Source organism: Theobroma cacao, chromosome 3 (assembly GCF_000208745.1).
Source record: "Theobroma cacao cultivar B97-61/B2 chromosome 3, Criollo_cocoa_genome_V2, whole genome shotgun sequence".
NCBI lineage: Eukaryota > Viridiplantae > Streptophyta > Magnoliopsida > Malvales > Malvaceae > Theobroma > Theobroma cacao.
In genome coordinates, this window is record NC_030852.1 from 28,258,191 (window position 1) to 28,283,242 (window position 25,052).

The 25,052-nt window shown below is 35.8% G+C and overlaps 4 protein-coding genes across 4 annotated transcripts; 1 reads left to right on the forward strand and 3 right to left on the reverse strand.

Moving 5' to 3' along the window:
• LOC18605489 (ABC transporter B family member 28) lies at positions 62-5,886 on the reverse strand. The gene is made up of 17 exons (XM_007038517.2): positions 5,845-5,886; positions 5,125-5,659; positions 4,860-5,047; positions 4,735-4,758; positions 4,552-4,653; positions 4,147-4,237; positions 3,513-3,613; positions 3,276-3,326; positions 3,034-3,162; positions 2,799-2,861; positions 2,440-2,719; positions 1,888-2,036; positions 1,732-1,821; positions 973-1,107; positions 837-893; positions 643-699; positions 62-424 (listed from the first exon to the last, which is right to left on the reverse strand). The coding sequence occupies exons 1-17, from the start codon at positions 5,884-5,886 to the stop codon at positions 188-190; spliced, it is 2,331 nt and encodes a 776-aa protein (XP_007038579.2). The 3' UTR covers positions 62-187.
• LOC18605490 (post-GPI attachment to proteins factor 3) lies at positions 5,853-9,107 on the forward strand. The gene is made up of 5 exons (XM_007038520.2): positions 5,853-6,250; positions 6,704-6,965; positions 7,051-7,247; positions 7,787-7,974; positions 8,402-9,107. The coding sequence occupies exons 1-5, from the start codon at positions 6,147-6,149 to the stop codon at positions 8,686-8,688; spliced, it is 1,038 nt and encodes a 345-aa protein (XP_007038582.2). The 5' UTR covers positions 5,853-6,146; the 3' UTR covers positions 8,689-9,107.
• LOC108661363 (dehydration-responsive element-binding protein 1D-like) lies at positions 9,511-10,714 on the reverse strand. Its single transcript, XM_018117563.1, has one exon. It carries the CDS (start codon positions 10,487-10,489, stop codon positions 9,800-9,802), a length of 690 nt encoding a protein of 229 aa, XP_017973052.1. The 5' UTR covers positions 10,490-10,714; the 3' UTR covers positions 9,511-9,799.
• On the reverse strand, positions 21,336-22,615 carry LOC18605492 (ethylene-responsive transcription factor ERF027). The gene has a single exon (XM_018117547.1). The coding sequence runs from the start codon at positions 22,540-22,542 to the stop codon at positions 21,724-21,726; it is 819 nt and encodes a 272-aa protein (XP_017973036.1). The 5' UTR covers positions 22,543-22,615; the 3' UTR covers positions 21,336-21,723.

Sequence of the window (25,052 nt, forward strand, 5' to 3'; positions counted from 1 at the left end):
CTAACCTCAAGCAAAATCAAGGTTGCAGCAAATATAAAAGCCACTTGTAAGGCAGTAAGTAGAAAGAATTGGCATGAAAGTCAATGCTACTACTCGCATTATTGGTGGTTACACTAGTTTAAATAACATCTTTTCCTCTTTTCCTTTGTCTTCTTTGTTTTAGACATGATATGTATCGAATTCAATATTATTCAAATGCCAGCCTTTGGGTGCCAACTAATGAAGCATATTGCCCTTTCCTAGATAACAATTCAAAATGCGTCCCCAGCTCTGCTATCTTGCCATCAGAACAAAGGGCAATTTGGTGGGCATTCTGAACTGTGCTTAATCTATGAGCAATCACTAATGTTGTTCTTCCTTTCATTAGATGGTTCAAAGCATCCTGGACCAGGCGCTCACTAACTGCATCCAAAGCACTTGTTGCCTGCAACGACATAATAATAAAAAGCATGCATTTTAATATTTAGACTTCTGAATGGAAATGGAGTTCCAAAGTATCTCAAAAATACAACCAAACAAGCCTTTGGGAAGAAATTTAGGGCCTGGCATTAAATAATGCCCGGGCTTCATGTCTTGAATCAGGCTGAGAATGATCTGCACCAAGAGAATGTGCAGATGCACAAGGCATAAAAAAGAAATTACCTCATCAAGAATCAGGATAGGAGCATTCTTGAGGAGAGCTCTTGCAATAGCAATTCTCTGAAGATGAAACAGTAAGAATCAGTTACCCCTTCTACCTTTCCCAGTTATTCATACATACATACATACGTATACATCCACTCATGTAGATAATGTAAGTATGCACCAGCACCATGCACGTATACTAAGTATATTACCTGCCTCTGTCCTCCACTCAGCAAGCCTCCACGCTCACCAACCAGTGTGTCATAGCCCTTTAAAGTAAACAAAAATTTAGCAGAAAATAAATATGCTTGCAAAACAAAGACAGATGCATAAGTCAAACCAACAAACCTGCGGAAGAGAAATTATAAATTCATGAGCATTTGCAGCTTTTGCAGCCTTAATAATGTCATCCTTGGATACATTATCGTCTGGAAGCCCATATGCGATATTTTCTCCAACAGATACCGAAAATAGAACAGGTTCCTGTGTCATTTTATCCATATCAACATTGACAAATGCAACAATAAAGTCTGAATTACATCCAAGCTTAACCAATCAAACTCAAGCTATTCCTTAAACCGATGAAGCCAACTAAATCAATCCAGCACCAAAGTGCCATTAATTAAATCCTCCTAATTAACAACAACAACATTCAGAAATAAGAGAACATGAATGATGCTAGGCTTGCATATATGTTTCTGCAAAGTTTCGCTTAATCTAAACAAACACTACAGAACTATTATTACATAAAATTATGGACAGCAGCCTGGAGTCAATTCTGATTGAGATAATTTGTCATCATTTTCACTTTGTCCGATGATTAGCAAAGTAAGTCAAAGAATGCTATTCATACCATTCAACACGTCTGGTGCACTATTGACAGTAACCTTTTGCTTTGTAACCTATACAAGCATTATCCTATGAACAAGTTCAATGGTTGGCTGATAAAGCAAGTTGACCAGGTTATTTGATTAATCATGCTGAGGTTAAGAAAGCACAAGAATGACAGCACAAGTACAATGCCTTCATGTTAAATGCTAATTAACATGCATGAAGTTTCACGTATATACTTTTTTTTTTTTTGAAAAGCAAGTTTCAAATATATACTTGATTCACAATGGAGACAACACGGGCCCATTCACTCTTGTCAAAAGTTCGGACATCCTCTCCAGCAACTGTTATACGACCACTCGTTGGCTGCAAGAATATAATATCAATTTGTGCAAGATAAGTGGAACCAACAAATACAATTTTCTTTCAAACCTCATAGAAGCGTGCCAATAGCTGTACTATTGTGCTTTTGCCTGCACCACTTGGGCCCACCAGAGCAGTTACAGTTCCGCATTTTAGAGTCAAATTAAGACCATTAAGAATTTCCACATCAGGCCTTAAAGGATAAGAAAAATGTACATCTGCAGGACAAAGAAGCACATTAGATGGTGCAGTAGAATATTGTATGTATATTTGATCATTGCTCCAAGATTACATTTACCAGTGACTCAGAAAAAGCTGATTTAAAACAAAAGAAGGAGATGAAGAAGAGAGATTTTACTTTAAAAGCTAACTTTTCTGCTAACATACTAGATGAGCTACATTCACATTCTAAGCTTCATAAAAAAGCCTAAATTATTTTAAACTTGTTCAGAAAAAGAAAGTATGATATATGTATGAAACTTTCCTCTTACCAAAAACTTCCTCATTTCACTTAATGTAAAAATATTTTATATTTTCGTAATAAGAAGATACAAATCTTCCAAAAAATACAATACAAAGACTGCCTCATATAGAAATTAGGCAGACAGCATACAATAATACCTTCAAGACAAACATCGCCTGACCAAGCTAGTCTTCCCACATTGCTAGCTGATTTCAGTGCTGACATGTAATGTGAATTTAATTGTTGATTTTTCTCAAAAGCACCATTGGAGATGAACAATTTGATATTTTCATCATCAACTTCTTTTTTCTGGATTTCTTTTTCTAAACCATAAGCAAGGGCTTCATCGATTTCTGCTCCAGATATAAATGAATTAATCCTCTCAACAGCAGCAAAAGTTCCCCGTAGGTCTCCAAATGTGTTAACCAGTCCTTGAACCTGATATGAGTGTTACAGCGGAAAGCACATATCATAAGGTGCAAGCATACGTGAGTGTGGAGGGTGAAAAGGGACTCACAGCAAAGGTTAATGTAAAAGTGTATCCAATGAAAGAAGCCACAGTTCCAACAGACAATTCCCCCTGCAATCAGCATATGAGAGAGAGAGAGAGAGAGAGAGACAAACATTTAGTATGAAAGAATGACAAAAATAAAATGCTCAGAGGAAAATGGTTAAAATTAAACATTTAGGATGAATAACACGAACATTTAAGATAGTTAAGAGAAAGTGTATCCCAAGATTGAAATGCTCACCGCCTTCACTTTGCTTCCTCCAAGGCAGTACAAGGCAAGTAAAGAAATATAGACAGCAACCCTGGTCAAAGATTCATTTATGGATTTGAAAGTCCCAATCTTTATACCACTTTTCTGATATGCAAGAACCTGCCAAAACCCTTGAAAATAAATGTTAAGTGCACCAAAGAACTTCAACTACTTATGCAGTGTGAATAAAAGCTTTAGTAATTACATAAAAGAGCCAATCTCAAATATCTTACCTGGCTACCAAACATTGACATTTGACGCTTTTCCCCACAAAAGGATCTTACCTACGACAACCAAAGTTATAATTTTAATCAAGCCTACATCAAAGCTTTACTCACACCTTTATCTTGAAGTAAAACAAAGATATCAAGTGATTGGCATTGTCAGATTTTGGAGTTCAAGAAAATCAAATTTCCATCAGGAGATGTAGCGATAAGTAGGTAGGTGGACATAGCATTTTAAGAACATACAGTTCGAATTGCAGAAAATGTTTCTGTCACACAGTCAGACATTGAAGCTTGGGCCAATCCATGAGCTCTAAACACAGGTACAGTTGATCGCTTGTATAAAGCTTGAAAGAATAATCATCATCATCAGAAGCAGAAAAAAAAAAGACATGAACTTGCATAAGTATGACACATTTCAAAAGGGGAGTAAAATGAGCATGAAGGAATAATCATTAACAGATCAAATTTAGACAGTGTCAGAAGAAACAGGGTTTAAGGAAGAAAAGTGTATATACACATTTGTGAACATGACAAATAGACAATAGTTGAAGAAATGCCAAACTTGCAACTAGCCTACAAAATAAAACTCTTCAAACCATTGACATGCCCACCTTCAACAGCAAATTTGGTGAGGGAAGTATCACAAAGTTTTGGCAGTAGGTCTAGTATCTATTCTTGTGTGATACATAGAAAGTTTAGGTTATGGAAACACATAAACAACCATGAATCTGACACTGTGAGACTCCCAACAAGTATTAAACACTACAAAGTAACATAGAGGATAAAGACAACTCCTACATCACTTTTATGATAAAGATAAATTCAAACAAGGAATAACCTGCTAAATAAACAAACTTTCCAAAGAGAAAGAATTTACCAACTGAAACGGACACAAAAAGCATCAACAGGCCCAGAATTGGGGCTAGTTGGGGAGATAGAGCAAACAGTATGCATATTGTCCCAACAACCTACAACAACATAAAATACTCGGGTTGAAATGAAATGATCAATACAATCATAAAAGATGCTTTGCGTTGAATCACACATGCATAAATCCTAGAAATACAAAGGTAAACATAGTGTTTTTAAGCGACTAGTCTCAACTATCAATGGCATTCAAGATTCAAACAATTCTGCTAAAATTGTTTTTGAAGTCCAGGAACTTTAAACTAAATTCAAGTCAAAGAAGAATAAAGTTGGCCAGAGTCGAAGATAATTCAAACTACATTCTTAATTTTAGGCAACATCTAGCTCACGTTTGCTTTAGTATAGAGTGGCTTGCCTCAGAAAGTGCCCTGAACCCGCGATCCCTTGAAATGTTCTCGCTGACAACATCTTTTAAAGAACCCAAATCAGATGTCAACAAACCACTGAGCTCACCAACCTATAAGAAGCAAAACACTAGACTTTGACAAAAAGCCACTAACCAAAAAAAAAAAAACTATTTTCTTTACCATTCACAAACCTTGTATCGATCAAAAAACTCCGCCTGCATAGACAAAGACAAAAGTACAATTAGAAAAAGTAATACTACAATTTAAATATCAAATCCATTGAGAAGATAGTGAAAAATAATCATAAGTTACATACCTTTTGAATCAAAACTCTTCTAAAAATCTGAGCTCGAAGTGTTGACATAACCTTCTCCCATATGGTATTCATATTTACGACAAAAATAACTGTGAAAATGGGCTCCAATGAGTATAAAAGCCCAACTTTGCTAAGCAGCTTCCATAACGGCTCGGGTCTGGCGCCTATAAGCACTTCGAAGAATCGTCCTATACATTTCCTTGATCTTAATTAGCATAAAAATCTTTTAATTTGTTAACTTAACATCAGCAAAGATATCCCTTACCAGAAAATATGGGCATTGAGAGAGTACACGTGGTGCAGCCAATGAGAGCCAACACCGAGACGCTGATTCTGAGCTTGTGCCGAACCAGAAGACCCCATAGTAGCCTCCGACTGATCAAGTTCGGCGGCTCAGCTTTCTCGATATCCGGATCCGGCTCGTCGACTTTCGGGTCAGGCTCGCTCACGATCGGAGGCCCGGCGATGTAAGCGCGAGATACTGGACTCGAGACGTTCAGTCGTCTGGATTTTGTTGTTGTGGGGAGAGAAATTGGCGGGAAAGTACATGATTGGTGGAGAGGGGAATTTTGAGAGAGACTGAGCTTGAGCTTGAGCTTGAGCTTGAGCTTGCGCGCGTGGCATGTGCTACTGGAGAAGCGCGTCGGGTTGAGATGGTGAAGGAGAGGCACGGTTATTGAGGTGGAGGCAGTGGCCATGGACACATGAATAGAAAAGAAAAGAGAGAGAGAGAGAGAGAGAGATAATTTTGATTTTTTGAGAATTTTTGTCCAAATTCTTGGTTTAATTCGCCAACGGTTCTAGCACGTATTTTTCACGTGGAAGTAACTGCTTTGGTAGAAAATAAACGGCGACGTTTAAAAATGGTCAATGCCAGGGGCATAAGCATCATCATGGTGGAACTCGGATGTCATTTTGGTAAAATTATACTGCATCTCATATCCACGTGTCATACGATGGATCGCTACTGAGATCAGCTCTTCACGGGATTCTGGTCGCTGCCCCCATCACGGTCACGATTCTCCATAAAAAAACACACAAAACTCGACGATTCCTTGCCTCTACCCCTGAAAACTGACTCACCTCTGTCCCTTTCTTTCTGTACTGAGTTCGTTTTACCAGCTCAACTCGGTTCTTCAAATCGAACTCTTTCACTTTCTCTCTCTCTTTTCCACTCCATGGGACAGAATCCACCACGTCAGATCCGGAACCTCAATCAGGAATCCTTTATTCTGTAGAAAAAAATCACGAATCATTTTTTTCTCTGTTGACTTTTATTTTTTGGCCATGAATCGAATGGCTCCCTGCGGTTTGATTCTGCTCTTTTTTGCGCTTTCCTTTCTCGTACCTTCACTTGACGCCAGTGAAGGTGATGCTGATCCGATTTACAAGTAAGTTCGCTCGATTTCCTTCTCTCGATTCGCTCTATATTTGCTTTTCTTAATTCTATTCGCACGAAAATTGGCAGCTTGATAAAAAAATAATTTTAGTTCTTTAATTATGTTTGTACTGTTTGATAGAAAAAGCTGCTGTTTTATCTTATTAATTTATTTTCTTTGAAGGAAAAATTGGATGAAAAGTTTATTGGTGGATTTATTTGGAGATGCAAAAGCTATGTTTTAGGGTGTTTAAATTTACTTTGATAAAATTTTGTAAGTAATGGTACTAAAATTAGTATTTTTCTTGTAATAAATAAGAGTTTTATGATGTTTGAAATTGCTATATTTAGAATATTTCTTTTTTTGCTTATTTTTTATGACCTTATCTTTTCGCGGCAATTTAACTTGATTGTGATTCTCTTGAGGTTGTTTCGATTGTTCTTAAGCGGTTTGTTCATTTATTAGGGCTTGTTTGGAGGATTGTGAGAAAAGTGGGTGCGTGGGGGAAACGTGCTTTCAACACTGTAAATTCTCATCTGATGGGAAACCAATTGATGGGCCATGGTATTTACAAGAGCCCCTTTATCAGAAATGGAAGCAGTGGGACTGTCGTACAGATTGTCGATACCACTGTATGCTTGCTAGAGAGGAGCAAAGAGGGAACCTCGGTGACAAACCGGTCAAATATCATGGAAAATGGCCTTTTCGACGTGTCTATGGGATTCAGGTTCTTAGTTTATCACCTTTATATCATTTTTATGTTGTTTTTAGATTGTTGTTCTTGTAGTGATATTCGGTTCACATGTTTTCAGGAGCCTGTTGCTGTAGCTTTCTCTGCACTAAGTCTTGCAATACAGTTTCATGGTTGGATCTCCTTTTTTATCCTTCTGTATTATAAGTTGCCTTTGAGGCCTAATAAAAGGACTTATTACGAGTTTACTGGCTTGTGGCACATCTATGGAGTCCTGGCAATGAACTTCTGGTTCTGGAGTGCTGTTTTTCACAGTCGGTAAGCAGTCCTCTTTATGTTCATTCAACCAGTTATCTCAAAGCATCTCCTTTATTGTAGTTCTAGAGTAACTTTAAAATAGGGTTCAATGTTCCTTCCTGATGTCACAACTCTTTTTCTTTTTTTGGCCAACCTGATGTCAAGTCAAAGAATCGATTTGGTGACATTTCATAAATTGCACTGAAACAATGAGGAGAAATTCTTATACCAGAGCCTGGTCAAGTTCTTAGTCATGTAAACACTTTTTGATGCTTTCCAGAAAATAATTTGAGCAAAAGGGTTTTGACATGTGATTCAGCATAGCATTTATAGCGTTCTCACTGGCAACAATGATTTCCAATGTCCATATAGAAGATGAGTCAGTCATGATGTCATAGCGGTAACAAATAATCACTATATCTCTGAAAAACAGAAATACGATATAATCAGATGGTTGTTCTTTCAGCAGAATATTCTTGTACTCATTGTATAATGTTGTTGAATTTTTTTACTATTTTGATTTTATCTTATGTGGAGTTCTCTAACTTAATTAACCATAGAGATGTTGAGTTGACAGAGAAGCTAGATTATTCATCTGCTGTTGCATTAGTTGGGTTTAGTCTTATTTTATCAATACTACGGGCATTTGATGTGAGAGATGAAGCTTCAAGAGTCATGGTTGCTGGTCCACTGATAGCATTTGTGACAACACACATCTTGTATCTGAACTTCTACAAACTTGATTATGGTAATTCTTTCTTTATTAATCTCTTTGCACAAAACAAGATTTTCAACATTAAACATCGTTAGCCTCTAGACTTGGGCCTTGTGTACAATTTTATTCTGCAATTTTATGTACTTGCAACATATTGTAGACTATAAATTGAGACTGTTGGAGCAGTGGTTCAGTTTGGTATTTTCTTTCCGAAGTGCTCACTCAATTCAAAATGGCCTTGTCTGATAGCTACTTGGGATCTCCTGAACTTTCTGTCAAAATGTCTTCACCTATCTCTTGTGCTGAGTTATTCTTTCATCATAAATACTCTTCCAGTTATAGCTCAATCATTTTATCGGTTTTGTCATAACTATATTTCATTCTTTTTGAAATGAACACTAATGATGATTGTCAGCTATCATTTGGTTCATGTTGCATTACAAGTCAAATTTTTTTGCAGGTCTAAATATGAAAGTATGTATGGCTATGGGGGTAGCTCAACTTCTCATCTGGGGAGTTTGGGCTGGTGTAACCAGCCATCCATCTCGCTGGAAGGTTTGGCTGTTTGTTGTGGGAGGAAGCCTTGCTGTGCTTTTGGAAATATATGAATTCCCACCTTATAGGGGGTTTGTTGATGCTCATGCCCTCTGGCATGCTGCTAGTATCCCGCTTACTTACATTTGCTGGAGCTTTGTCAGGGACGATGCTGAGTTCAGGACCACAACCCTCCTTAAGAAAATAAAGTGATATTTCTTTAATGGAACGCATGCACTAACCGGCTGGTGAAATCTGTCAAGTAACCAAACTCACCCGTGATCAAGCTCACCTGTGCATGAAACATCAATGGCTCCTCTGTGTCTCTGCGTTTTTTTCTAGAATGCTTAACATGGCCGGACTCTTTCGCATTTTGTTTGCTGATGGTTGAAAATTTCTTCGCAATGCAAAGATATGCACTGTAATTGAAGTCCAATTTTTTAGAATCTCGTCTTTGTTTTTTTCGTGATGATCGGTACATATTCACAAAGGCAATCCAATCTCAATGTAAATTTGTGGTATCTTTCAATCAGGCATGTTTTACTTGCATTGCTTGATCAGTCAGTGTTTGTAGGGAACGATGTCACTTGTAAGCATTCTTGTCATTTTACAATGAATTTAGTTTTGTCTCCTGTTGTGCAAAGAATTTTAAACCAGATTGAAGCCAAGACATACAGGAGATAAGGCCCCGAGATGCTGAGAAGCCCATTTGTTTAAACCTTACTATAATTGGGCAAAGCTTAGCTTGGACTTAAAAAGCCTCGGGCTATTTACAGCGGAATGCTCAGATTTGGTGGCATTCTGAAATTAACATCTCCATTCCATAAAAGCTTCTAACCTCCAATTTTTTCACCTTTTTTCTTTTTTGGGTGTTCCATTATCTGCTTTAGTACAACTTGATTCCTGAGTTCCCTGACCCCACAATATCCACATTGGAGGGTCTCATAACCCTTTGTTGATGCTGGCGTCAGCTGCGGAAAATCTATTTCATCAAGTAAAAGATTTTGAAAAAGAAATCACATCCCAAATGTTGGATAACCAAACTGCCCCTATATTAGTATACCCTTGCATTCTCATTGAATCGATCAAGTCAACCAAATACCTAAGACCATTGTCAATGAAAAATCTTTCGAATCAGTGTGATACAACTTACAAGCTAGAGCGCTCGTGTGTGCTTACCTTGTAGGAGAATTTTAAGAGAACTACAAATATACATCATCCGTACTAGCCCCAAAAATTTCGAGTACGGAAACAATTGGTGCAACCAACCATCAGCCAAGGCACGCTGTATAACTCATGCCTGTATACTTAAATTGAAGTAATTTTAAATGGAATGACTCCATAGGGGTACATAATCATCAGCAGCATCGTATTCTTCTTCATCCCCATTATACCCACAACGAGGAGGTGACAGCAACATCCCTGCCGCCATGTTTGCCAAAAACCTCGGTGTCCCAAATATCGCCTCCTCGTCCAAATAAAACCCATTTTCAGATTCTGTCATCTTCTCCGCCTCCGTGTTTTCTGCTCTCTTTGCATCATATCCAGAGTTCCCATCCGAATGCTCAGCCGATCGAAATGCCTCCGCCGCCTCTGCCGCCGCCTTCTGAATATCCTTAGGATCCCTAGAAGCCGGAACTGGAAGCCTCCAAGCGGAGTCCGCAAAGTTCAGACAAGCCGACCTTCCCCTCAGGGCTATCGCCGCCACGTCGTGTGCGCGCGCCGCCATCTCCGCAGTGGGAAAAGTCCCCAGCCAAATCCTCGATTTCTTGTTTGGCTCCCTCACTTCACAAACCCACTTCCCGGAGTTCCTCCGGCGAACTCCACGGTACACAGGGTGCCGAGTCTCCCGGAACTTCTTCCTCCCTGCTCTCTTCTTCGGATAACTCGAAGCTAGCATCACATCCTCATCGGAGAAATTCGCCGGTCGACCATTCACACTTCCACTATCGGAAATCGGCGAGGAAACGGACCCAGAATCCAGCATCTCATAATCCTGAGCAAAAAAATCCATTTCTGAAATGAGGAATAAAACAGTAGTAACACTTGGAACTTCTAGTTGAGCAACGTTTGACTGTGAGTATTTGAAGTGAAGTTTGAAAGTGAACTTTCAGCTGAGCAAAGGTAAACAAAAGCTTCTTAAGTTATAGGAAATGATTAGCTTTTTGGACTTGAGAATTTGTAAGTACTAAGAAACTGATGAGCTTTGCTTCACTGATTGAGTGAATTAGAATTTAGAAGTGTGAAATGGCGTGTTATATAAATGTAGTTCTCCGGATGGTCTAGAAATTGACCTTCTTTACAGAACAAAAAAAGGGAGGCGGACACGGAAAGTGAAGAGGATCCAGGCTGTGGCTTGTGGGGTAGGGGGGGGGGGTGGGGATCCACGCTTTGAACATAGTTTTCGCGATAAGAAGGATTCTAAAAGAGTAGGTCTAGGTTTCGTAGCCAGCTGTCTGTTTTTCACAACTAGGGGACGACACGTAGGATATTTGACTAGTCGGGTTTTCGATTTTTAATGTTGAGAGAATGTATCTGTACCTGTACCTGTCGGAGTCAAAGGGGTCAGCTTCAGTATTATCTGTTGGATTTTGAGTAGACAATTTACTCGCCCGATTTCCTTCCCCTGCGACCCTCGACTTCGTAAAAGTTTGATCTTTTAATACTTCAATTCATACAAATGTTTGAGTTTGAGGGACTTTTTTCTGTAGGTATATAGTATATTATTTTTTTTGTCTTCTTAAATTATAACATGTTCACAAATATTTTGTTATATGAATATGATTCCTAATTAACAAAATTTGTAATCAAAATATATAGCATGTAAATCCGGATAGTAAGTTAAAATTGAGTTTGTCTGTTTTCCATTTATTCAGTAAATAAATTGAATTTATTTTTGTCAATGAGAACAGAATAAAGTATATATGCATGTACTTAATGGTAAGCACATGGTCTTTGAGCATTTGCTAAAACTTCTTCAACATGCAAGCAAACTTTTTTTTTGTTAAATGTTGTTCAAGTTACAAATTATCATAACTTCAAGTGTAGACTATGTCAATCATGAATTGTTAAGATTTGTATACAAAAGGAATGTCAAACCTTTTTAACACAACCAACCTATTATTTGAATTCACCTTGACCTCATCTTAGTTATTGTATCACAAATGATAATTAGACTTAACGATTTTGTATATGACATATGAAATTAAGTTGATTTGGATTTAGAGTAGTTAGGTTCGCGTATCAACTTTATCGACACATTAATTTCATGTCAAACTTCCTTAATTAACTCATTTAAGACCTGTTAAATTTGTTTTAATCATGTTACTATATCGATTCGTATAATTTGTTTACTTATTTAGTTAATTGATTTAACATGTCGATCGTTTACCCATTGTGATTTATATAAATAACTCATATGCATTTTATCAAATGATATTAATAAATTATTTTTATTTTACAAATAGGTTTTGTGGTATACAAATGATGTTACAGTGGCAAAAGAGCCTTCAATTTTAGCTTTTGGTGTTTTATTATATTGATGGACTATGGATATTCTTTGAATTTTATTATGGTTTTCTTATGTTGATGTTGGATTATATTATACTTATGTTGATGTTGATGCTTGATGGATATTATTATTCTGTTATTATTGTTTAACAATTTTTAGTTTTAATTTTGAATAACAAATTTATATTTTGTCCATATATATGTTAAAATTAAATTATTAATAAAAAATATTTTAATATAATTGTGTTATCATGTTAATTGGTTAATATTTAAATGAGTTATCAATCGTATAGTATCATATAAAATTTAAACGAGTCTTTTAATAAATATGTTAAGTATGACATGTACTATTACATATTTAATAAACATATCCATATGCTTTTAAAAAAATATAAAATACATATATTTATATAGTTTCCAAAAAAAATACATATTTATATAAATTTTTATGACCTTTACTCATTTAAATTGATCGTGTTATACTAGTATTTACTTATATAATTATTAATTTTTTATTTTAAAAGATACTATTATTTTTTAAAATTTATATTGAATGATACAATTAAAATATGCGAATAAAAATTGTTAAGTTTAATTACAACAACTTTTCTTATTTGTAAAATATTTGTTATTTAATCTCAAAATTTGAAAGTACTCAAGTATATTGCCTAAAAATTAATAATTAATATTTGGTTTAAGCAAAATCATAATAGTAGTTTAAAATTTTTAATTAAAATTAGACATGTCTTAATAATTTATAGAAGTTATACTGAATAAAAAAAGATTTAAAAATCATCAAACCATGGATAATTTTTTTAGGTGCAATTTGTTTTTTAAAAAAGGGTGGATATATTTAAATCTTAATCAAATAAAGTTTTAGGAAAGATATTGTTGGACAGTTTCATGGAAACTTAACGGAGCATGGGGAACAGATGGTGGAAAGAATGAGGTGGCAAGTTGGTAAGCAGTAGTGGAACGACGCAAAGGAACCCTTTCCAGAGTGACGTCACACGCTTTCCAACACACGGTTGACAGTTAAATCCTTTCCAACTGCCATTTTCCACTATTGGACAAAATCACACAAAGGGCGGTGGTGTGTTTGAGGCCTTGAGCTAGTAGTTTTTTGCCGCGTAACAGCGCGTGGACCACGTGGACCAAACCCTCCCCTCTAGGCGCCTAGTCTTCTCTCCCTTTCTGGGGCCACGAAGATTCGGCTCTTTATTTTCAATTTGGATTTTGTTTCCCACTTTAATTACAGTGGATCATGGAACTGTAAAAGGATGTTGGTGACGAAAGTGAGACAGTCCACGTCACCCAGAAAATCAATCCGTAGTAGTACGAATACAATGGAATTTCGGATTTCCCAGCTAATTCCGTGTGCCGAGACTTGTTCTTTGTCCTTGTCTTCAATTTTTAATCTCTTGGAAATGTTATTTTCGTGGCAAACCCAAGCGCCCCCAAGTGGCTGGCTTGCTGCTGGAGGCCACCTGGAGACTGATTCGAATAGGAGCACGAGCCTGAAATTGATTTTATAAACTATCAGTCTATTGCAAATGGACACGACATTTACCTTATCCGGAAAGTAGAGATGGCTTTTTCTGATGGGGGGGGGGGGGTGGTGACTTTGCCTTTCTTTCCTCGATGCTGTCCTGGATGTTGACCTGGACAAAACGGATAATTCGGGCATTTGGATATTAATTTCAGAAGAATAAAAGCTCTGGTGACCTGGTCAAGGAAGGTTTTGTACCAAAATGATTTAATCCTTAGATTAACTTTTTTCTTTTTGGTTCCAAAAATAGATAAGTAGGGATGGGGTTAGACCCATATCCTCAAATTCAATGACTGGATTTTGCATTTCATTAGGATTTAGGCCTACAAGTACTTAACAAACTACCAGGCCAAGTAACGTTTTAATTTCACAGGAGACACTATATTAAAACTTAACCTCACATATATTTTTTGTGTAAACATACATTAAACCATGTTATATATTTTCATACAATCTATTTTTTAGTTTGACAAAATGAGTAGAATTTGCAAGTGTTCATCAGTTGGGTCTTTTGATGAAATTGCATACACTTATTTACAAACACAGACTTTTTAAATGGCAAAATTCATTATATTGATAAAATGTAATATTTTTAAATTTTTAATTAATTTAAATTATTTATAAATACATAATAAATAATGTAATAACTTGAATTGGGCTGGACCACACTTATAGGTCCTTGCCCGTGTTAGGCTTGAGAAGGGGGGCTCTGCTTGCAGCCCTTGGTCCATGGATAGGGTCTATCAATTTACACCAATATTTGATAACTTAAATACTAAGGTAATTCAAGAGCAGAGGCCCACATAATATTTAGGCGATTATATTTCAAATCTGATAAATTTTATGAGCATTAAGTGCTACCCCACTCGACCTGACATGACAATTTATTTTATTTTATTGATATTGTAAAACTTTACAAAAACTAATAATTATAATAATATGCATAGATATTAGGACTATTGAGTGGGGCTGGATTTGAGAGATGAAGGCCAATGTCGTTCCAACATCTTTTCTTTTTTCATTAAGCCTTTGAATAGCTAAACTGACATTATTAATATAACCTTGACTAATGAACACCTACTTGATACCTCGATCATGCAAATTTTTGTATCGGGCAGTAATCATTGATTCTTTTTTTATTATTTTAATTGTCAAGACGAGGATAAATCCCTTAAAATGTAGGGAAATGGATTGGAAGTGTCCTTAAACTCTCGTCCTAATTTCCTTCTCCAACCTTAGTTAAGGGGTACTTAAGTCATTAAAACAGAGGGTTTGATTAATGGGTGTTTAAGGTTAGTTAAAATTTTCTTTTAAGAAATATTTTTATTTAATGCTTTATTTTTACCAAATTCAAAAATAGATAATACATTAATTATAAGAATTTTTTTTTATAAACATCATCTTAATAAGTACCTATAAACACTCTTTAACATTTTACTAAAACAAATTAACTCAGTGGCCTGCAATAACCATGTATAGGTAAAATAAAAACTTCGAATTTAAGGACATTAATTTGTTGGGTTTGATCAGGTTGGTTTACAATTTATTGAAAAAAAAAGTTACATATCGTGACCCATAATATGTACTTAGAGTGGTTCTCCTTTGTCATTATATTATATGTTAATTAATGAACATGATAATTATTAAATACATATATGTCTTCCATAAAAATGAGAACGTCGAAATCTCTTCGAGAATGTGGGTAATTATTAGTCCTCTTTTGCCCCTATGTTTATTTTAAAAAATTCACATTGTTTACAACTCTAAATAAAAGTAACTATATATTCATTCGTACGTAGCCAAAGACAAGAATTTAGTTATTCATTGCCTTTAAAGAAGTTTGAAGTTCAAATTTCTTCATCCTATAAGTTTTCGTTTCAAGAAAAATTTCATTAGTGATCAATAGATGAATTGGATAAAGGCAAACATAAGGTTGCATTCAGTTTACATCAGCATGCATCCTTTGAGGCAAATATTTCATAGTTCATGACTCCAAAGTCCTGATCCAATTGATGTCAAATAATTTAGTTTTTTTTTTTAAATTTTTTTGACAAGTATAAAAATATATTTCATGACCTTAAATGATTACAAAAAACTATCATAAATCGATATTGGAGCAAAGTAGCACACTGAGGGCAAAGCATCCCCTACAACGCTAATCTGCATAAATGAATATAAAAACAACCTATCCCAATTGTGTCAAGGATCAAATTACACTTCTGGACTAAATGTTCAATTTGAGACCAAAATTTTTAGATTTTTATTAATTTAGGACCAAACATTTTAATTGTAATAATTAAGAGTCAAACAGTTTCAGCTTTTTACAATTAAGAATTAAGGTGAGAGATGTCTAGCTTGTGTAGGACATGTGTATGACGTGAACATTGATTTGAATTTTTATCTCTACTTGGCAAGTGAATTAGATTTTTAGCAAACGACGCCATTTTGTCTATGCAAAAACGACTTTGTTTTCCTCTATTTGGTTACTCTCATCGGTTAAAATTTTTCATTATTTTAATTTTTCCACCATCAATCCAAATTACCCACACTTTGCCTTTTTTCCTCTCCAATTGTTTCCCTTCTTCGTTGTCTCATTGACCAACTGGGTATCTATCGTTGTGAACTTATTAGGCATCGTCTATTTGTGGGTTCTTATCGTCATTTGCTAAACCAGATACAGGTAGAGTAGTTTTGTCAGAAAGGTTTTTCTATCAAGTTAAAACAGTTCAAATTATGGCGTGGCGTATAATAACTTTTTTATCATGGTATGTAACAATTAAATTTTTCAATATAACGTGTAACAACTATATTTTTTAACATGACATGTAATAACTAAATTTTTAACATAACGTGTAATAATTAAATTTTCAACATGATATGTAACAATTAAAATTTCAACATGACATGTAACAATTAAAATTTCAACATAACATGTAATAATTATTTCCAATATAGTGTATAACAATTAAATTTTAGAATATGACGTGTAACACTATATTTTTCAAAGTTACCATGTTATCAGCTCACGTAATTTGTCATGTCATACGTTCCATCCACCTATCAACTTAGCCTTTAATTATAAAGAATCAAGAACTTTTGACTCTTAATTGTTACAATTGAAATATTTGATCCTTAATTGAAAAAGTGCCTAAATTTTTAACCCTAATTTGAGTATTTAACCTTCCTCCCCAATAGATATAAAGTGGCCCTAAGGAATCTCCAAACAAAATTATCCCTCCACAACCAGCTAAAACAACTTAATGTACAAAATCCCAAACCATTGTGGAGATTGATTTACATGAATAATAATAAGTTGTTAGAAAAAAAAAAGGAACAAATTTTAAAAAGTTTTTTAAAGCAATTAAATTTTATAAATGAATAACATATGAAGAATTTATGCAAATGTTTGCGAGCATCATGGTGGTGATCAAATTAGTCTAAATCTCAATAACCCAAAAAAAAAAAATCTTGGCTATGCTGGGAAAGAATCTGAGAAAAGTGAGAAGGTGATGGGTGGGTAGGGTGAGGTAAAAGGGGGTGAGAGGTAGACCATGTTTCATTCCCACTAGACACATCGTTTCCCCTTCTAGCAAAAGATAGAAGTTAAAACCAATGATTCCATTCTCTAGAAAAGAACCCAGATTTCCTAATATGTGTATGATCATATTTCTATAACATCTCTTTTACTATTTCTATATTCCAAAGATATCCTTCCTTCCCTCCTCTATTTTCTATTTGTAAGCCGGATTTGGAATAGTCATCCACCCATCAAGTTGATTGAATCTAGACCACAGTTAATTAAATAATATTATAGCCATTTAAATGTCTTTAAATATGTTTTTTATTTGGGATGTGGACCGACAGTATTATTATTGTAATCTTCAATGATTATCTTTCATCCACTTTTAGAGAAACACAAATTCATCTTTTCTTCATAAAATAAAGACTATTTCCCAAAAAGAATGTATAAAAACATATTAAAATATGGTTACACAATTTAGGTTCACCATTCCATTATGAAGGGCTCCACCATTTTAATCTCTTGATGCAAAGCGACAAATTGAAGATACAGATCTAAATTAAACATGGAGCAAAAGAAAAAGAGAGCGGGGCCGAATCTTAGATGATTCTGTAGTTTGACTTGAATTCTTGGCTAAGCTTTTTTGAAAATTTTGAACTTAAGAGCTCACTTTCTTTAACTAAGACCCCCCTCCCCTTGTGCTCCTTCTCGTTTTCTCATGTACTCGAAAATTCCATTCTTAGTAGGGCCGGCATCGACTTGGTCAGTGGCACTAGCATGCAGCAATGAAAAATTATGATATCTCTTAATAATCGTATTAATATCATATTATTATTGGCATTATGTTTATATATATATATATATATACAATGCATTTGTAAGATTATGCTTAACGTGTTTTCATGTCTTTATCATATTGACAATAAGAATTGGGGAATGAATCTAAGATTCTTAGTTTCTTGTCAGCATGCCGACATTGCAATTTATTCTTGGTAAAGCAAAATGCTTGTCTTTGTACACTTGGAGATATATAATCCTTTTCACACGCTTCGGGGTAGAGGAGAGAAGAGAAAGATTGGACTTGAACGAAGTGGAGAGGAGGATGATACAATTTTTGACATTTGGAGGCAGACGATATTTTGGCCTGCCAATGTTTACATGTTTCAAAATCTATGTTGACTTTCTAAAAGATATTTTCCTTCAAAAACACTTCTGAAAAGAACCCAAAAAGGTGTAAGAACTCTCACCCGTTCGGTGGTCTTTTTTGGGGCAAGTTGGCCAACAAGACCAGAGCAGTTGAACTTTAATTTTCTGGCGTAGCCCCTATTTTAATAGAATATAGTCATACTGGGAAGGGGGAATTGTTAAGAGACAAATGAAAGTTGAGAGCTGGAAACAGGCAATGGGAGGAAAAAAAAAAGAGGAAAGAAAAACAGGACTCATAGTACAATGTTGTTCAGTCGCTTTTCGACCTAAAATTACCTGAATCCAAAATGTAAAAAATTCATACCATCAATGATAGACAGGCCCACCTATCCAGTTTGTTTAATGTTACAGGATTGCATGTCCCACCAGGTACCAAAGTAAATTATCGAGAAGGTGAAAGAACCCTTCAACATATAATCAATGGTATGATTAAGTTAATGCGACAAACTCTATCGGAAAACTTGCTGATTAAGTTAAATTCTCTTCTCCCTTTTGTGATTGACATATATTTTAGTTGATAGTCATATCTTTTCCGTGACCAAAGATTTCTAACATAATTATTACTTTTAGTTACAATCATCATTTAGTTAGCTACTTCACACAAATTTCTATGACTGTGTTTTTTGAATGGATTGCAGGAGGCTTGTTAATATAAATTGTTAAATATATATAGAATATATAGTAACTTTTTGCCAGATTGACGTTGAAGAACAAAACGTAACTTTTGAAACATTATAGGGTCTCTGATATTACCGGTCCAGGGGATCATATTTTGTCGGTCGTGTTCTTATTCATACCTTAATTATTTCGACCTTTTTACTTGAGCCTCTTTCTGTGACTAAGCTTACCCTTTCCTTTGTTTCGACTTTCTGTTTTCAAACTTAGGAGGCAAATCGGTTTGACCTACACAGCAAATTTCATTGCCGACTTACGCCCAGACAAAATCTACTTGTTTTTCACTTTCGAAGTCGTAGAAAAGAAAAATCCCCTTTCTCTTTGTTATAGTGTTGTAGACTATTCATCTATATTTAGAAAGGGTTAATTAACTATGATAAGATATTGAATATTGTTACTATATTCCTGTGCTTATAAAATGTTCTTAATTATGCATTTTCATGTTGTGGATGAGGACTTGCCACTTTGGGACCCAAGGATGAAGTAAAAAAACATATATATATATATATATATATAATATGTGTCTTAACAGTCTCCTGCATTACTATAACTTCATTCAAACCGCAAAAGACCCATGTGATCCCATGGAACACAATACCTTCAAAAGCATCACAAGTTTATCTCTTTCGGGGGTTTAGCATTTGGGATCAACATTTCTTTCCATGACTTTCGCCACAAATTTTGCCTTTTATCTAGCTAAAGAATCATTATGATTGGTCATAATATTACTCGCAACATATAATAGACAGGTTTTAGTGATGCCGCTAGCGGCACCAAATGAATGGTTAAGCTGAACTATAAGATTTTATGAAATAATTTCTATGATCAAATGTCCCTCTCTCTTGTTTATACATATGTAATGTACATTATCATAACACTATCACTCATTGATATCTGTACAGCACATATCATGTATCAAAAGTGAGCCTCGTTAGATTTCAAAGTGTAACCAGCGTCTCTACCATGGACTCTGCACATAAATACTATCTAACTCTCATATGACTCAGTTGTGGATAATTAAATTGTACTTACTGCAGGCAAAGGACTACTTTAATACTTTAGTATACCACAATATTTAGGTCTACGATCTTATTCGTAACACCTAAATCGTAAAATGTTGCATTTCATACTACACTAATTGTTATTAATTATTTCTTTTATGCGTATAAAAAAATTTAAACGAAAAAAGAGGATATGAATTTTAAAATTTACTGACTGCTTAGAAAATGATAATAACCATTAGATTAAGCCCTAATTGTTACAATATTAGTATTAATTTGTGCATAATTATACATTACTTTGCACAAAGCATGATATGGGAATACACATAAAGTCTCCTCTCAATTTGTAAGATGCAACTATCAATGAACTATATTCGAGAATAGATTACTCTTTTAAGAGTATTAGTAGTCGCGCTTAACATAATTTCTTTTGCAAGGTAAATTGTATTCATTGAAGGTAAGAAGTATCAAATGCCGAGTTAAGTCTAAAGTCTTGTTCAAAAGACAAAATACTCATCTCGGCACATGACTTTCATTGGGCAAAAAATTAACAGCAAGAAGGCTTAACACAATAATTTTGGGGTTTTTTTTTTTAACAAACATTTTGACAAATGTATTAATGCAGCAATATGCCGATCAACAAAAGAAGAGACTGGATTAAAGTTGCAAATTAAGCAAACAAATTGAACAAACATCCTCCTACATAACAATCTATGTGCAAAAAAAGAGTTGATACCGTTAACACAATAAAGCATCTTATTTTCGACTTTTTGAGATTATGCAATCCTTTTTCTTTACTGAAAGGTAATGATCGAATCGAGCATCAAATCCATGTGTCTCACAAGTTTTAAGCATTACGATAAGAATTAAGATATACTAGCAGCTCGTATATCCTAGTTTAGTATCTTCATCCTAAGGACTAAGGAGATTGAAATTAATAACACTAAGTCATTTTGTTGCATATTTTACCAAATTAATTTGCCTGTTTAAACTTTTGATGATGATCACCCTAAATAGAATGAAGAAAGAATCCTGCCTGCTTTAATGCTAACAATTGCCATTAACTAATTGTTTGTCGAAAAGTAAATTCATGAACCGACTGAAAGTTGAGTAGGCAGTGACGCAGTGTTTTATCAGACTTGAAAATGCAATGGGAGTAAGATATCTCTCCACCAAAAAGAACATGCATATGATTTTCAGAAATCTTTCAAAAAATTGAAAATTAGTATATAAAGATGATTGTTAACAGTCAAGTCAAGTCAGTAAGACGCAATGACTTTAGCTTAGAAATAGGCTTTTTGTAGGCACTGTAGGTGAAGGACCAGAGAAAAGGTGAAACGCTTATAATTCTGAGGATGAGAAGCTCTCGTACGAAGAAAATATGAGTACACCAGGAAGGTGAGGGGTACACTCATATTATTGAAAACTACCAGGGAAAAACATAAGGAAAACAAAGACTCTCTTGGTTTTAATTACCAAAGCAAGCTTAAGAAAAACAGCTCTGAAATATACAGCCCACAAGATAAGCAACAGATAAAAGCACCTAACTTTTTTATGGCTAGATTTTCACGCTCTCACAGCAAATTGATTTCAAGCCAACCTAATCAGCTTCAAAACACCCCCAGCCATGGGCATCTAACCCCTCAGATAGATCAAAAACAGAAGGGGTAGGAAAAAGAGGAAGCGAAAAGAGAAAAAAGACAATACCTTGATCATCATCTTCTTCTCAATCACATGCTTCTACATTTCTTTATACTATCACTTTCATAGTAAATTTTGAGTCTCTTTTAAGTGTAAGTCCATAGGCTTTCTACATCTGAATCCTCCGGTGAATCATCTGAGGGTGGTGAGTTTATCCTGGGAGGGCTTATAAGCATTCCTTCTGCCATATTCACCAACAAATTTGGAAAGTTTAGAAGCGCTTCCTCGTCAATAAATTCCTGACCGGAACCAGACTCCATGCAACTACCTGACGTGGTACCCTCATTTTCAGGCTCGCCCTGATCCTGTTTTGAGTCTTTTGATGACCCAGTATCTGGCTTGGGTAGCCTGGAAGCGGCAGCACTAGCAGCTGCAGCCCGAATATCGCTTGCGGATGTGGAAGCCGCTTTTGGATACGAAAGAATCATATCCGGAAAGTTTAGATCCGTGTCGGGACCTTTTAGGGCAATAGCAGCCACATCATACGCGGTAGCTGCCATTTCAGGGGTCGGATATGTTCCAAGCCATATACGCGTCGTTTTACGCGGCTCGCGTATTTCAGATACCCATTTGCCGCTCCTGCTCCGTATTCCCCGATAAGTCGGATGCCTTCCGGAACCAGGCAGCGCCGATGATGAAGACCTGCCTGGAGATTGAACAGGCCTTGGCGTTGACACGGTGCTGGGTTTTGGAGATTTTGGCGATTGGTCTTGCGGTTGACCCAATGTCGTCCTGCCTGGAGAATGAACGAGTCTCACTAATGGGTTGTCTGGTGGGCTCGCTGATGAAGGTTTTGGCGACTGGTCTTGCGGCTGCACAAGAGAGGCTGGAGGGTCAGGGATTTGGACAGTTGGGGTGGATGGTGGCTGATCTTTTGGGGGCACATTGGTTGAAGGATTGGCCATATTTGTCTATTTATATGTATGGAATCATGCGTATGCAGTAGGAAGGGTTTAAAGACTTCATCGTTTGGATGCGGTTGGGTTGGGTTGGGTTTATAAAGAGAAACAAACCAATGGGCAAAGGCGTGGGGAATTCGCGGAACTTTTTACAAAGCCAAACATTTTCCCATGACAGCATTACACTGGTGATGTGACGGTAAGGAGGAGGCTACACAGGGCACACGTATTAGGCACATAACTTAAAACTGATTAGCTGTAACTTACCTGTTTGTCCGCGCCTGCCCTTTGTATATCCAATGTACTCCTCCTACTCCTACTCCTGCTCCTGCTCCTATCTATTCTAATCTATCTCTTTCAATTACAATCTTTGCTTTCTCATCTCATGGTTGGTGATCATAAATTTGGCTCATGCTTACTGCTCACTGAATTGTATGACTTTCCCCTTCTTTCTTCATTTATTTAAAAGGTTGGGCTGTGCCTTTCAGTAAAAAGGGGCTTAAAAGACCTGAGCCTGTGCGACTGATGCTCATATCATATATCTATCTCATGATAGTAACAATCATTACTCTTCTTCTGCCTTGCTTTCATTTTGCTGGTCATTTGCAGAAGGGCCTTTCTAAAGAAGTAGATGTATTAATAAGAACTTCCTTTGTAATTAAACGTTTTCAGTTTGTGCTCATCACTTGCCTTTCTAAATTCCCCCTTGTCAATCTCATGACTTAGAAAACTTACTAGTGCCTATTTTTAAGTGATTAATTGTCAAGCAACATACACTTTACATGCGGCTACCAGTATTAAAAATGGATCCTCTGTATCAGAAATGCTTAAATATGTTGATTTACATAAATAAACAATCCATTGAAGTAATACCTACATGTGCCCTGGACTTTATTTTGGCATGGTAGCATATATAGCTTGACTTATGATTCATGCCCAGATTTTTTATGCATAAACTTTTGGAATGAAACAATAAAATTTTCAAAGTTCTGAGTACGAGTACATCGCTATCAACACTCAGACAAGGATAGCTCTTTTTTTCACCATTTGAAATACACAAGGGTGGATCGAGTAGAGTTATTTTAGTTTTCCCTCTTCCATGTTCTCTGCCGCGACAAAATCATGTCTACCTCTATCATGTCTTGTTGAATTTAAAATTTTGAGCTACTTCTTTGTGCCTTTGACCCTACGGTTTACTCCTTTTCCCCCCTTTTTGCTAGACATGCTATATGACCTTACAGTTGTGTATATTCAGAGCTGATTGGTCCCCTACCTCTCAGTCTATTAAAAAGAAAAGAAAAACATACATGGCATGGGTAATTTGTTTTTGTTAGATGTATATCATCAAAATAAAGGCATAGATTGTCCGTCTCCCACGAAAAACTGCAGCTTTCAATAAATCTCAGTGCAATAATAGCTTTAGTTAAAACCTCTGCATTCTGGACAGAACAATTATATCGATAAGATTGGTCCATACATACATGAAATATAAGAAGAAAAAATTATCAAAGTTGGCCCATCCATAGTTAATAATCAGTTCATTGCTTCTTCCACCATTAAAATCTAAGGTCCCAACCACCCCATCGGTAAAAGGATCATGATCATCGGGTTTTATGTCTATAAACCTTCCGCTTGACTGCGACCCTCATAATTATTGATTTATCGTTCATTCCTGCAAACAAACCTCCTTTTTTCTTCCCAAGGAGAAATTTTTGTGGTACATTCAACTACTTTTTCTGTTTTCAAGATTTTAGGGGAAGTGATGAGCATGTGGGAAGGCTGGGAGCAACTCACAAACAAGTGGGTTCCAATTGGGCAGAGGAGGTAAGTGACCTGTTATTGAAATTGTATTGGTGCAATCGCCTACCCAGTTGATTATCAGTGGGGACAACTCTCCTTTCAATCTCGAAATATGTCAGCGTTTTGCAGTATCTTCTCACATAGACTCACATCAGGACCTTTCTCTGCGCCTGCTGGAAAGGTACCAAAAATTATCATGAATACCAAATGAAGTTCATTCCAATTTCCAACTATTGAAATAGAAACCAGAAACCATAAGCAGGGTACATAGTTAGTATTATTTTCCAAAGTTTTGGTAGTCTTTTTTATTTACAATAAAATAATAAAGGAACTAAAAAGAAAGAGGCTCTAACAAGATCCACATAAAAAGCAAAAGGATATGGTCTACTTGAAACATCAAAATTATCAGTACTAAAAATTGTCAAATCATGGACTCCATGCTTGTTAATTGGTCCCCCACATTTACATCAATTATTACAAAAACATATTACTCCTACCATGTGGTTACAGTAAACTGTAAAAGAAAGGGGAAGGAGGGACTAAGCCTACAATAGGGGTAGGGGCCAAACTAAGAACCTCGTGCCCTGACCCCTGAGGAAGCAGTCTTTGCAAGATTCTGTTCAAGGTACGTTCAAAACTTGTAAGAAAATGTTTTGAAAGTTTTGGATCTTTCAAGAGCAAAATGGACTTGTAAATCAACCTGTAATTCTTCGGGG